Source organism: Apodemus sylvaticus, chromosome 10 (assembly GCF_947179515.1).
Source record: "Apodemus sylvaticus chromosome 10, mApoSyl1.1, whole genome shotgun sequence".
Classification (NCBI taxonomy): Eukaryota; Metazoa; Chordata; class Mammalia; order Rodentia; family Muridae; genus Apodemus; species Apodemus sylvaticus.
The window spans coordinates 37,292,880-37,307,939 of NC_067481.1; the positions used below are offsets into that span (position 1 = coordinate 37,292,880).

Genomic DNA, 15,060 nt, shown 5'->3' on the forward strand with positions numbered 1-15,060 from the left:
GGATATTATATGGAGGATAGATTCGAAAATAGACTTGGTTAGTTATAAATAAGTTCAGATACTGACTTTATTCTATAGTATTTAGTTTGTATCAGTGTGCCAGATTGCTTTGTGTCAAAGACTTATTGTAGGCACAATATAGAGAAAAGACAAATTCCTCTTTCATTAATTGTTACCTTCTGGACCAACTGAGAAATACATAAAACTAAAGTATTTATACAATGGTGACACTTCCTTTAGCAAAAACACCCCTTACCCCTCAAAAGAGCGATTAGAAACAGTGTAGATTTGTTAGTGAAGTACCTGCTTAGAAGAAGTTATTTGAACAGAGTCCCAAAGAAGGTGACTTTAGAGGGTTTTTTTTTTATTTGTTTAGTTTTTTTTTTTTTTTTTTTTTTTGTTTTTTGTTTTTTTGTTTTTTTTTTTCCGAGACAGGGTTTCTCTGTATAGTCCTGACTGTCCTGGAACTCACTCTGTAGACCAGGCCAGCCTCGAACTCAGAAATCCCTCTGCCTCTGCCTCCTGAGTGCTGGTATTAAAGGCGTGCGCCACCACTGCCTGGCTAACTTTAGAGGGTTTAAGAAAAAGACAAAACCTGAAGTTACAAAGGCAGGCCTGTTTAAAGAACACAGGAAGACTAGACCTGTAGAGGTGAAATGGGAGAAGTGATGAATCTTGAAGCTAGGTGGATGGCTGTCACCATGGGATATGAGAACAGCCTGGGGGATTCGGATCCAGGCTCTGTTCTCTTTTTAGGAATTAAAATGCTATTTTCAGTACAGAGTTATTCATGTTAAGGCCTTCTTGTAGCATCTTCTTGTTTTTGTCACCTAGTACCCAATATAACTAAGTTCATGCCTTAGTATAGTGCCATAGTGCTTAACAGAAAATATTTGTTGAATGAAGGAATAACATTTGCACTCACATAGATGCTTCATATGGACTGCATATAGATGAGAATACAGCACTGTTTAATGTAGAGTTTGCGTGTGTGTGTGTGTGTGTGTGTGTGTGTGTGTGTGTGCAATTATTTTAAAAAATTGTTTGGGGATAGGCTTGTGCTCAGTATGTTCTTGATAGCACAGGAACCTCACTATTGCTAGAGGATACCTGATAGCAGCAGTGCTGGATAACTTCAATAATATTGAGTGTTTGCTTTAAATGAGCACTAGCAATGGATATTTTGGAGGTGAACAGCTGTCAGAGCTATTAAGTTTCTTTATATATCTTGGCTTAATGACTAAGGTTATATTCCTTTATCATAGTATCTGTATATAATCTTCCTAATTCCTCAGCCAAAACCTATTCCAATAAAGTAAGCATTGTAATCAGAGGAAAAACAAGTTTAATTTAGCTTTTCCCCCCTGTATTAAAAACTATTAATCCTGGAGAGATTGCCCAGTGGTTAAGAGCACTAACTGCTTTTCCAGAAGTCTTGGGGTCAATTCCCAGTACCATCTGGCAGGTTACAGCTGTCTGTAACTCCAGTTCCAGGAGAATCAGATGCCCTCTATTGGCCTCTGAAGACACAGCATACATGTGATACACAGACACATGTGTGGCCAAAATATCCCATATCCATATCCATAAAATAAAAATAAATCTTTTAAAAAAACGTGCATAAATATTGTATCTTGGATCAGATGCTTAATCAAAAAAAAAAAAAAGCTTAAGTGGTTAATCCAAATAATGAATAGTTCAGTGTCAGTACTTTAACAAATATAGTGTGGCTGTTGAAAAATACTAATAGCCTGGGAAGCCAGACGGGTATGGAAATCTCCTATGTTATCTCTTTTTTTAAATACATCTCTAATTATTCTGATATATCTGTGATTACATATGAACGAAAACTAAGCTGAGCGTGGTGGCACATCAATGTAATCACAGTACTTGGGGCCAGAAAGCAGGTATTTGGGAGTTTGGGACCAGTCCAGGCTATTAAGACCTATCTCAAAAACAGCAGGGATAATCACAAAATGTAAGCACAGCAAACTTACAAGGTAAGAAAGGTGTAGTGATCAATAATCTGTAGAATTCACAATTTCAGAAAAGTTGAAAGAAATTGTAATATAAATAGAACCAAATAGTATTATAAAAAATATTTCCAGTCCAAAACTTCAGTTCTGTTTCTATAAGAAGCCTGGTTTTATTTTTGCTTCTTGTTTAGTTCTTCTCATAATTAATGCCATAGCTCCAGAGAATCTTATAATTGTAGGCCCCAGTTTATAAATTTCAGACATTGTTTATTGTTATTGCTAAAGACAAGATTAATTTTATGTTAGCTGCTTTGGCTTTGTATTGTGTTCATTAGTGAAAAATCTAGTCTAGTCAAGTGCCACAGTGACAAAGGGGTCAGACGTTGGACCTGTGACACCCGTGAATAGTTGGTGCAGTAACTCACCCTCACACCAGGTTCTGGCAGTTACTCAGTAACTTCCACAACACTTTTTAGGTTCAGTGTCTTTTGGCTTTAGACATTGTTGACTCCTGCTATCTGATGAAATTCTCAATTCTATTACTTTCTACTTTTTTTTTTTTTAAATTTGGTTTTCAAGATAGGGTTTCTCTTTGTAGCCCTGGCTACCCTAGAACTCGATCTATAGACCTGGCCTTGAACTCAAAGAGATCCGCCTGCCTCCTGACTGCTGGGATCAAAGGTGTGTGCCACCACTGTCTTTTCCTTTTTATTACTATTTTCTACTTTTATTTGGTTGCCAGTATAGTATAGTATAACTTTTACTATAATTCTTTATGCTTTACTTTTCCTAAAAAATATTGAATAGGACTAGTACGTGTATATATAGTATGTATGTATAGTATGCTTGTATATTGGTTTGGAGTCATTTAAGGAACTGGCTTTAAGATGGATGCTTAAGACAGGTGTGTGGAAAAAGATTCTTAGTGTATATTGCCCCAATCCCTTTTCTCCCTCTTGATTTTCTTACCCTTTAATTTAAAAATATATCTGTGTCCTTGAGAATGTATTTTCTAGGTTTCAACAAAACAAATAGGCCATCTCTCCTACCTAGCTCATGTGCCTCAGCTCTGAGAATTTATTTTTTTAATTTGCTTTTTTGTCTTATTTCTGTGGTCATATAATAATTGCATATGTGGTATACCTAACTTATTTTAACTTGTTTCTTAAAGCTATTTGCATTATAAACAGTGTTGTGAATCCTTTATCTTTGCTGATATGGATACTTTCTCTCCCCCTACAGATAATAAAGATTTCTGAGCTAATGCATTCAGTTTTGTGGTATAACTTCTTAATAAAGCAAAGCATGTTGAGTTGATAATGTAGTTCATTTAGTAGAGTGCTTGGCTTTCATGCATGAGATCTCATGTTCCCATAATTCAGAATCACAAACAAAGCATGGTCACACATGCTTGTGATCCCAGCACTCGGGATAGAGTTAGGATGATCAGTCAGATGTTCAGTGCCATCCTTGGCTACGTAGTGACTTTATGGCTAGCCTGAGATATGTAGATTTCTGTCTCAAAATAAATTGAAACATTAAAAACAAAGCAAATTATTTTTTTGCTATTAATCATCACTAAAATATAACTTTTCCTTCTTTATTAGTGAACACTTGTCCTGCTCTTTCACCTTTTTCTTGCATGGAGACAGCAATATTTGTACCAGTGTGGAAATTAACCAACACCAACCTGTATACCTTCTCAGTGAAGAGCATGTCGCCCTCGCTCAACAATCTAATAGCCCGTTTCAAGGTAGATTATTTTATTGTCATAGGCATTTCATTACTTAATCTCATTCAGTATTGGAGATTAAAACTTTCATGTTAGCAATTATATTAGTAAACAACAAAATAAATACCATTAGTGAAATTATTTAAAAGTTGTATGAATGGGAATTTTAACATTTCTGTGTTTTCTCTTAATAGCATATTACATTATGGATATGTTAATCATTTCAAGGCTTTGTGTATAAGCTGTGTTTAGCATAGCTACCCAGGGGAACTTTTAATGTCATTTGTATCATGAATTGTTGACCTCAAGAGAAGTTGTTTTTATAAGGTTGCTGATTGCTTTTTTAAGTACTATAAGTATCTTCTTTAACTTTAAATGTTTTGTGTGTGTGTGTGTTTTAAAATTTATGTGGCAGTATTTCATATTTAGATTTATTTATCTACATTTTTTTTCTTTAAGTTGCTTAGAGTCAGAATAAATTGAATGATAGGTGAATATTCCCAGTTCATTTTGAAATATGATTATATTTTGATTTTGTGTTAGGCATATTTTAAACAATTTTCAAAATCTTAGCATTATATTTTATATTTAAATGTATAGTAAGTTTGCTTTCTTGGAGTGATGATAATGGATTTCCTTTTTTATTAGGCTTACGTCATTATAACACTTTATTATGCTTTTATTTGCTGTAAATCTTTACTTACCGGCTATCTGCTTTGGTTTCTAGTTATCTTAAGTCCATTTGGTCTAAATGGCACTCTCACGGGACAGGCTTTCAAGATGTCTGATTCAGTTACGAAAAAATTAATTGGTGAATGGAAACAGTTCTATCCTATTTCATGTGGTTTAAAGGAGATGTCTGAAGAAAAACAGGAAGATATGGATTGGGAAGATGATTCTTTGGCTGCAGTGGAAGTTCTTGTTGGTATGGATTCTGATATTAGTCTGAAGGGGAATCCTGTGTATTTTAGTTAGATTTTACTAAATAACAAACACCTCTCTTGGCATTCAATACCAAACATTTATTTCTTGCTTATTTTCTCTGCACTTTCTATAAGGGCTGCAGCTTGGCTGTCATGGCTGTATGTATGTTCTTGTACAGTCCAGGGTAAGGAAGCACCCAAGTGTCTGGGACACAGTGTTCTTAGGAAAACACAGGGATAACAGGGGTCAAGCCTAACGACAGAAGTGCATTAGAGCTTCTGCTGAGATGAAGATGATCTAAAGGAGTGGTGCATTTGCTCACAATAAATTAGACAAGACTGCTACCTGTCCAAGCCAGAGTTACTGGGACAGAGGAACATACTCTGTTGTCTACATGTTAAAGAGTAATAGTGAAGTAGTAATTATGTGGGGGCTAGAAAAATTGACAGCCTGTATTATGCATAGTGCTTGAATATTTAATAAAACTTTCAGTTAACAGACAATATTCTTAAATAACTTCTGGCATTTGTGTGTTCTCCATAAGTCAGTTCTTTCCAGATTAGCTTTAGTCCATATGTCATATTCAAGGGGCAGGTTAACAAAGTGGTCTGTTTCTGGGCATATTAATTATGTAGCAGAGACAAGAAGTAAAAGAGACCACACTGATCCCTCTAAGCATATTAACTTTGCTAAGATGTGGCATGCAGTCAAGCCTGACAAGTGTGTAAAGACATGGGAGGCGTGGACAAAGTATAATTGGAATTAGTATCTATGTTACTGTAGTAATGCAGTATAATAAAAATGTCTCATGGAAGGATTACCCCATGGCTGTTTTGGAGTTCTTATTAGGTTTTGGGGACTATTTTGCCCTTTAACCCAGGTTGGCCTTGGACTCCACTCTGTTCTACCTCCTGAGTCCTGGGGTTGCAGATGTACACCACCATGTGTGGCTTTTTTTTTTTTTATAAAGTTGAAGCTGTTTTCATGATCTATTATTGGAATAGTTATGACAGAAACAACAGCACAGATGTTTATTAGACTTTAAAACAGGCAAGAAGATAAAATGGTCTATGATCTTAAGTGTTTATGTTAACTTTATTAAATTTATAAATTAAAATTTATAATACAGTGCACATTGATCAACTGTACATAGATTTAAAAATGCATCATTTATAGTAGAAAATATATAGCTTATTGAATTAAAGTACATACTTGCTATACAAGTCTGATTCAGAATCTACATGAAACCCAAATACAGTCCCTGTGCATTCCTCTAGTCCCAGCACTCGTGTGGCAGAATAGGAGGCTGAGATAGTAGCCTGGAAGCTCACAGACTAGTTAGTTAGCATGGCATAGACAGTAGCCTGGGGAACTTGTCTCAAACCAGGTGCAAAGTGCAGACTGACATCTGAGTTTGCCCTCTACACGTGTGCCATAGCATGTGCCTGGCTATCTCTGAGACAGATACAGTGATCTCTTTATGTACATAAATTTAATAGTAGGATAACTTTTACTGAAATGCTTTTTAATGAAATTAATTCAACTACTGCTATAGTGGTAGCTAATTGTGTCTCCCCCGCCCCTGCCCCCCTTTTTTATCTATTTGTTTTCAGCGGGTGTCCGAATGATCTACCCAGCATGCTTTGTTCTAGTCCCTCAGTCAGACATTCCTACTCCTAGCTCTGTGGGATCCTCTCACTGTTCAGCTTCTTGCTTGGGTATCCATCAAGTGCCTGCTTCCACAAGAGATCCTGCTATGTCTTCAGTTACTCTCACTCCACCTACATCTCCTGAGGAAGTCCAGACAGGTATTATACTAGCTGCTTCATCAGTCAGCTCTGGCTACAGATCTGCTCTTTTGAGTACAGCAGTACCTAGAAAATTTTATTTTGAAATTGTTAAAACTTACTGGAAAATTATAAGTATAATGTAAAAACTCATCTAAATTTACACCTTTGTTTTTTATGCTCTGTGTATGTATACATTGATTATAAATTGGTCTTTTCTTGAACTATTTGAGAAAAAGCTGCAGACTTGGTATCTTATTATTCCTATGTATTCATTGCATTTTCAGAATTAAGACCATTCATATATATATATATATATATATATATATATATATATACATAATACGTGTGCACTCTAACATACATTTTATGCATATGTTTGCTTATGGTACCGAGAATTAAACCCAGGACCTTATATATCTCTTATTCAAGATATCTTATATATCTCTGCTCTTTGCAATTAAAGAAAAAAAATTTTTGACCTCAGAATGCCACTAGATTACCAGATAGAGCAAAGCAATCGAATAACAAAACTTCAACTTGTTACTTTCATTTTGTTTTTACCTTTCGATAGCCTCTGTTTTTGTTTGTTTTCAGTTGATCCTCAATCTGCACAGAAGTGGGTCAAACTTTCTTCAGTATCTGATGGCTTCAGCACTGATAGTACTAGCCATCATGGTGGGAAAATACCCAGAAAATTAGCAAATCATGTGGTGGATAGAGTCTGGCAAGAATGTAATATGAACAGATTACAGAACAAGTATGTATTTTTATTTCTATTTGCTTATCTATCTACTGACCCACCTATCTATCCATCTATTTATCTGTCTGTATCTATCTGTCTCTCTATCTTTCATTGTGTAGTTTTGGCTAGCCTGGCACTCAATATATAGTCCATGCTGGCCTCAAATTCACAGTGCTTATCCTCCCAAGAGCTGAGATTAAAGGCATGTACACTATTTTCAGTTGTATATCTATTTTGATATTTAAAACAACTTGCATGCCCGTTAATTAAGAGTATGGAATAAAACCAGAAAAAATAATTTTAAAAAATTAAAGATTAAGCTGGGTGGTGATGACATATGCATTTAATTCTAGCAGTCGAAAGGTAGAGGCAGAGGCATTCGGATCTCTGTGTTCGATTCCAGCCTGGTTTACAAACTGAGTCCAGGACAGCCAGGGCTACACAGAAACTCTGTCATGAAGAAAAACAAAAAATAAATATGAATGCATGAATGAATGAATAATTAAAATTAAAGATTAATTTCAGCTCTAATAGAAATATACTAAGGAGTTTGTAACTCAAACTCTAGGAGGAAATATTCTGCTCCATCCAGTGGCCTGTGTGAGGAGGAGACAGCTGATAAAGTAGGATGCTGGGACTTTGTTGAAGCCACACAAAGAACAAGCTGCAGTTGTTTGAGGTAAGTTTATTTCCAATTGGTGATGCTTATGTGTATGTATATATTACAGTTATAATACTAATATTTGTTTTGGGTAGCTTAAACAGGGTTTCTTCCCCAAGGAGAAAATTGAGAAAAGATAGCCAGCAATTTAAAGCTGATTAGAGAAGTACACAAAATGTATGGCTTTTTTTTTTCCTTACCATATGTGGGGCTGGGAAAGCTTTCCCACTAGCCAAATAATAAAAAGTTTTATTGTGCTCTAGTATATATATCAACTATAGTACATTTTTGGTGGTTGTTTTGAGGCTCTAACTGTGCTGCTCTGGCTGACTGTGAACTTGAGATTTTCTTGTCTCAGCATTTAGAGTACTGGGGTCATAGTCATAGTCACACCATCTCTGGAGAAACAGACTCCTTAGTTGTGTTATGTCTGAGAAGTCGTCCCTGGGGTTTTTATAGAAATAATTTTCATAATTTTTAAAATCGTAAATACGTTATTGAGTTTCGTGTAGCAACTTGTTATTCTTGGGCAACTATCAGTGAGTTACTGAAAGAAGATCAGGAAGTAATGATTTTACAGGAGACATTACCAAAATACTAGCTTTCTAATTAACTGCATTAGTGAAAGATTGGCAGTAGAATGGTTTGACTTGGGATTCTTTGGGCAGTTGGATCAATTTTATATTTTGGGGCCTTTTGATGAGATTTGATTGTCAGGCTTTTGTCAAGCTTATTATTACTTTTTGTCAGATTAAAGGTAGATTATATACTTTTACCGCCACATAAAACATGGCTTTGATATCTGTTACTGTAATTTGTGATTGAATATGTACTTACCCCTGTTTTCCCATGAAAATCAGTTAAAGGAATGGAGTCCCTCCAAGTCATGGCCAAGGTTGTAGTTTTTTGTTTTGGTTTTACTTTTTACACATTAACTGGGTTTACTTGAATATATTGACAGACTCTCAAGTGTTGTGCTATGTTTTTATGTAGATTTAAGTTTTTACGTAGGTTTTTGGGTTGAATCATCTAAGTTTTGGAAGGCAACACTGTTCAAAACTTGCCTTTATTGGTAGATTAGAATAAGTATATACATTAACTAATATTTAACAGATTAAACTAGTTAACTACAATTGTTCTTGAACATAATTTAAGAATAGGATTGGAAACCTTTATTTACTTGGTTAAATGTAGTCCACTCCCTGTTTTGTTGTATGGCCTATGACCTAAAAGTGATATTTACATTAAAAGTTTAAACAGAAATGGCCTGGCCTGGTGACACAGGCTTTTATTTCCAGGGGAGGCAGAGGCAGGTGGGTCTCTGTGAATTGGGAGGCTAGCCAGGTCTACAAAACAAGTTGCAGGACAGCCAGGGCTGTTATACAGAGAAACTTTGTCTTGAAAAAAACAACAAAAAAGAAACAAGTATTTTATTATGTTTATGGGTGTTTGTGTGTGTGTGTGCATCCTGTGCATGCATTGATCTGGGAGGTGAGGGGAGGGTGTAGGATCTTCTGGGACTAGAGTCACAGACACTTGTGAGCTGGGGATCAAACCTAGGTTCTCTAGAAGAGCAACCCCCGCCTGCTCTTACCCAGTGAGCTATTATTGTTCTAGCTTTTGGATTTTTACATTTTAAATATTTTGAAAAAGTTAAAGTATTTTGTGATACATGAATTATGAAATTCAAATTTTAGTGGTGTAGTATAAATAAAAATTTATTGGAACATGTCCAAATCTCATTTTCATACTGTCTGTGATGCTTTCACTTGGCAATGAATGGTAGAATAGACTAGTCATGTATCACTGTATGTGGGTATACATTTTGGGAAATTCTGGATTCTTAGGCTATTAGGAAACTACTGTGTGGGTGTGTGTACACACGAACAGCTGCAACGCTTACTGTCTAGTCTCATAGAGAAGGGGTTTCTTTCTCTAGAGATTTTTATTAGGCAGATCTTTTTGTTTATGATGTGCTTTTCTAGTTCTCTTGACACAATGGACTTCAGTTATTCTATTTGAAGTGATTTTAGAGGAAGACCCTAAAGAATGATAATAACATTTAAATACTTGGCCTTAAGACAAGTTTGCTCTTCGAAAGTTACTTTCTTTCACATTTTAAAGGAAATTCCTCCTAGGTTTATAAAGATTTTGATATACTAAATCAGTAAATGTGATTTTTTCCATATACTTCTATAGTTTAGTATATATATATATATATATAGTGTGTGTGTGTGTGTGTGTGTGTGTGTGTGTGATTCCTCATAGATTAGAAAGGCAATATTACTTCTGGGACATCTTATTTCATAGATTAGAAAGGCAATATTACTTCTGGGACATCTTATTTCATATTTGTTGTGCTGATGGATTGGTGTGTGTGTGTATGTGTGTGTGTGTGTGTGTGTGTGTGTATATATATATATATAGTTTAGGGCAAGAGCCTTCCTAGACACAGAATACACAAATGAACAAGCCTCTTGCTGAAACCTATATTCTAGTGGAAGTAATAATTTGTTTACAAAAAAATTCAGTTCTCTTTCTAAATTTAAGAGTGATTACATAAAGTCAGAAAATAGACTGGATAATGTGACATTTAAACTCTTGTGACTTGAATTTACTCATTCCATACTCAGAAATTTGAGGCATCATATTTTTTCATATAAAGGGTTTTCTTGTGCTTGTACTGATCTTAAAATTATCTTCAGAATTGTCATTATTGTGGAGGATAAAATTGTTTTAATTGCATCTTTACATTGGTAAGGGGGATTAGTAAAGCTAGTAGGAAAAACTCTGGAAGAGATTACTTTGTCATACTGTGAGGGTGACAAGTCCTTTAGGAAGACTCACCTACTTGTTTTAGTGTGGAATTACTGGTAGAACAGTTTCCTGTTAGGAAGCCTTAAATTTTGGAAAGGTCTGTATAGAACAATAGTACGAGGACTTAATGTCAACAAGTTAAAGAGCTACTGCAGTAGCATTTGTAAGCACTAATTAGTAGTTTCTTATTCATATAACAAAATATATAAATATGGCTGTTTACTGTTCCTGTTCCTTATACATAAAGTATAGCCATGTATTTCACTTCATCAGTAGATATCCTATTCTCCCCAGGCCCCCTTCCCCCCACAAGGTTTTTTCTGTGGAACAACCCCCAAGGTTGTTCAGGCTGTCCTGGAACTCTCTGTGGGCCAAGCTGGCCCTGAACTTTTGAACAATCCACCTGCCTCTTGCGTACTGGGATTAAAGGCATGTGCCATCACACCCGGCTTGGATATCATATCTTTATTATTGCTTTGTAGGAAGTAGACTCTCAAAATTTGTATCAGTTCTCACTTACACTCTCTGCTAGAGCTTAAGGATATGATTCATTGATAGAATATTTGCCTGGCATGGAGAAGACTTCGGTTGGTTTTGATCTCCAGCACCTAGAGAAACAATAAATGAACTTCAAAGTGGTTTTATTTATGTGAGCCTAATTTATATTTACTTTAGATACATTTAATAGTAGTACTTAATTAAGAAATAATTCACTTTAGATATACTTTGAACCACTGCTTCATTAGGAAAAACTAGGAAACCTGATATATATCTACATGAACAAAGTATTTTTTCAAAAATTAGATTAATTTATTAATTTGTGTGTATGAGTGTTCTGTGTGCATGTATATTTGCATGTATGTACATGGTACCAGTAGAGGTCAGAAGAGGATATCAGATATCACTGGAACTGGAATTCCAAACTAGGAGCTGCCCTGTGAGTACTTGAAAATTGAACCTTGGTCCTTTGCAAGGACATTAAGTGATCTTAATAAATTATTAAGCTTTATAAATTATTTTTATAAATATTTTAAAATATAAATTATTTAGATTTTGTTTTGATTGAATTTTTTATTTTTGGGGCGTGTGTGGGTTAGAGGATCTGTATGTAGTCCTGGCTATCCTGGAGCTAGTTTTGTTTACCAGGCTGGCCTTGGATTCACAGAGATCCATCTGCCTCTGCCTCCCTTCAAGTCCTGGGATTAAAGGTGCCTGTCACCATGCCCATACTCAGTTGTAGTGTAGAAGCTAAAGCTACTTTAATAAAACTGATTTCACTAATGATTGGAATGATGTTTTATAAAATATGATTTTATAACACCAAGTATTAGTTATTTGGAAGACTGGTTTGCTGAATTATGCAAATTTGAATGTAGGATTATTTTATTACATTTAATATTAAAAATGCATTTATATCACCACTGGCCTAATGCAACTTTTCAGATTTTTAACTGTTACCCAAAAGTTTAAATTTATCAGTGGTTCTTAATTAAAATGGCAAGCTCACTGTGTTTTTAAAGAACCTTAGTAAGGAATTCTACCAAATAATTTAAAAAAAAAATGGATAATTATGGTTTATCAGTGATTTTTTTTTTCCTTTTTTTTTTTTTTTTTGGTTTTTTGAATTTGGATTTTTGAAGACAGGGTTTCTCTGTATAGCCCTGGCTGTCCTGGAACTCACTCTGTAGACCAGGCTGACCTAGAACTCAGAAATCCACCTGCCCCTGCCTCCCAGAGTGCTGGGATTACAGGTGTGTGCCACCACCGCCCGGCCTTTTTTTCCTATTTTTGCATGTGACAAGATTTTGCTATATAGCCACAGGTTAGTCTAGATCTTATGAAGTTGCTGGCCCACCTTACGCTCATGATTATTCTGCCATAATCTTCCAAGTTCTGGATTGTGGAACTCACTGCCATATTCAATTTTATTTGTTTCTCAAATAAAAATGGTATTCCATACAGTAAAAAAAGGCTGGTTTAGCTTTAACCTCAAGTAACAATGTAAGTAATTTTCCTCAGAGCAACCCTTGACCTTACTTGTATAACAGACAGGCTGCATATGGACCCATTTCTTCATACAGAATATGGAAAGCATCACAAGTATATAAAGCTGTCGACGTTTAATAAAATGTTCTCTTCCTGTCCCCCAGTTTTAGTAGAAAAAAAAATAAAACTGGGTTTAAAGTAAAATTGGCTTTAAACATGTTTAAAATTGGTAGAGTGCATATTTAGCATATTGCACAGGCTCTGGGTTCAAACCTCTGCACAGCATAAAACTCAGAAAACACAAACCAGGACATTTCTGTGAACCTATCAGTGAAGACAGCAGCTCTCCCCCCCAGCACACTTGGTGCTACTCAGAGGGTCTGACTGCCTGCTGCTCCTGTTCCGTCACTCTGTCAGCATCATGGGAAAGGCAATAATGTGCTGTGAGGAAAATCATTTACCTGGTTGTGATGTCACATATTTGTAATACCAGCAGTTGGCAACTTGAGGCAGGAAATCCTGTCTCAAAAAAACTTTTAAATTGAAAGTTTTAATCCCTGGAACAGGCAAGAATTTGAGTAACTTGAGAGATGAATGATATTGTCAAATTTTTATACTAAAATAAAATAATTTTTATACTAAATTATTTTATTTATTTTGGTGTGTGTGTGTGTTACTGTTACATATCTATCTTCTCTTGGTTAGGTTACTACAGAGATTTGGCATTTGATGTTAGTTCTTGAGTCCTATGTTATAGTAGGATGTGCTGTTAATTACTGAGTCCTAGTTTTCAGCATCTAGGTCAGGTTCCTAGAGCCACATACAAGGCATTTTTTAAAAGTTAATTTATTTTTATTTTATGCCCATTGGTATTCTGCCTGCATATATATCTGTGTGAGGGTGTTGGTTTCCTTGAACTGGAATTACAGATAGTTGTGAGTTGCCATATTGGTGCTGGGAATTGAACCTATGTCCTTTGGTTAAGAATAGCCATGCTCTTAATCATTGAACCATCTCTCAAGCACCATACAGGGCATTTTTATTATTATAGTAGAAACTTGTCTTAGAGTCAGCATTTTTTGGCAAGAGTAATTCATAGACCGTTGTTTTGTAAATATGTCACATAAGAAGAGACACAGGGTCTGGTTACCCTTCTTCTAAGAATGTTTTTAAGTTTTTTTACTGGTTGTAGTGGCCTATGTCTTTAATCCTAGTACTTGGAGTCCAGCCTGATGTACAGACAGTTCCAGGACAGGATATGGCTGAATAGAGACCCTATCTCCAAAAAAAAAAAAAAAGTTTAACTTTGAATACAAGTCTACTTTGACCTTTGCACTGAAGTTTACATCAACTACAAATACAGTTTTTGTTCTTTCAAGATGTTTGATTTCCTTTTCTCTGAGCGATTTATTTTTATTATCTATCTATCTATCTATCTATCTATCTATCTATCTATCTATCTATCTATCCATATCTAATATTAGATATTTTCTTTATTTATATTTTAAATATTATCCCTATTCCTGGTTCCCCACTCACCTGCCCATTCCGGCTTCCCTGTCCTGGCATTTCCCTACACTGGGGCATCAAGCCTTCTTAGGACCAAGGACCTCCCTTTGATGTCCAGCAAGGCCATCCTTTGCTACATATGCAGCTGGAGCCACGGGTCCGTCCATATGCACTCTTTGGTTGGTGGCTTAGTCCCTGGGAGCTCTGGGGGTACTGGTTGGTTCATATTGTTGTTCTTCCTATGGGGCTGCAAGCTCCTTCAGCTCCTTGGGTCCTTTCTCTAGCTCCTCCATTGGGGACCCTGTGCTCAGTCCAATGGTTGGCTGAGAGCATCCTCCTTTTGTATTTGTCAGGCACTGGGAATGCCTCTCAGGTGACAGCTATATCAGGCTTCTGTCAGCAAGCTTTTGTTGGCATCCACAATAGTGTCTGGGTTTGGTGACTGTATATGGGATGGATCCCCAGGTGGGGCAGTCTCTGGATGGTCTTTCCTTCAGTTTCTGCTCCACTATTTTTATTATTTTTAATTATGCATCTGAATGTGAGTATGTGCCCATCCATCAGTGTGAGCATCTGAGGAGGGCAGAGGCCTAGGATTCCCTGGAGCTAGAAAGGCAGCTGTGAGCCACCTAATAAAGGTGTTCCTTCCAAGAGTTGAAGGAGGACTCAACCACTGAGCCATCTCTTCAGCCTAAGATCTCTGATTTCTTTTCTTGTCTTGTTGTATTGGACAACTTTTTATTTAAATATTAAGTAATAGTATGTAGTTATTACTTGGTTATTAGTAATAATTGTTCCTTTGTTTTCTCATTTACTCTGTTAATGTAATGAATATTACTGAGTTATTTTTATTTCTTGTCTATATCATACCTTAAATTTTTAGCTAGGATAAACCCCATTTGCTTTATTATGATTGTTTTATA

At 35.8% G+C, this 15,060-nt stretch overlaps 1 protein-coding gene across 3 annotated transcripts in view; it reads left to right on the forward strand.

Moving 5' to 3' along the window:
- The window catches only part of Med13 (mediator complex subunit 13), an 88,978-nt gene that overhangs the window by 21,002 nt on the left and 52,916 nt on the right, over window positions 1-15,060 (forward strand). For all 3 annotated transcript variants that reach the window (XM_052197389.1, XM_052197390.1, XM_052197391.1), the window contains exons 4-8: window positions 3,584-3,729; window positions 4,436-4,633; window positions 6,246-6,440; window positions 7,017-7,179; window positions 7,733-7,843. In XM_052197389.1, coding sequence (XP_052053349.1) covers window positions 3,584-3,729; window positions 4,436-4,633; window positions 6,246-6,440; window positions 7,017-7,179; window positions 7,733-7,843 — 813 coding nt within the window. The remainder of the gene's footprint in view (window positions 1-3,583; window positions 3,730-4,435; window positions 4,634-6,245; window positions 6,441-7,016; window positions 7,180-7,732; window positions 7,844-15,060) is intronic.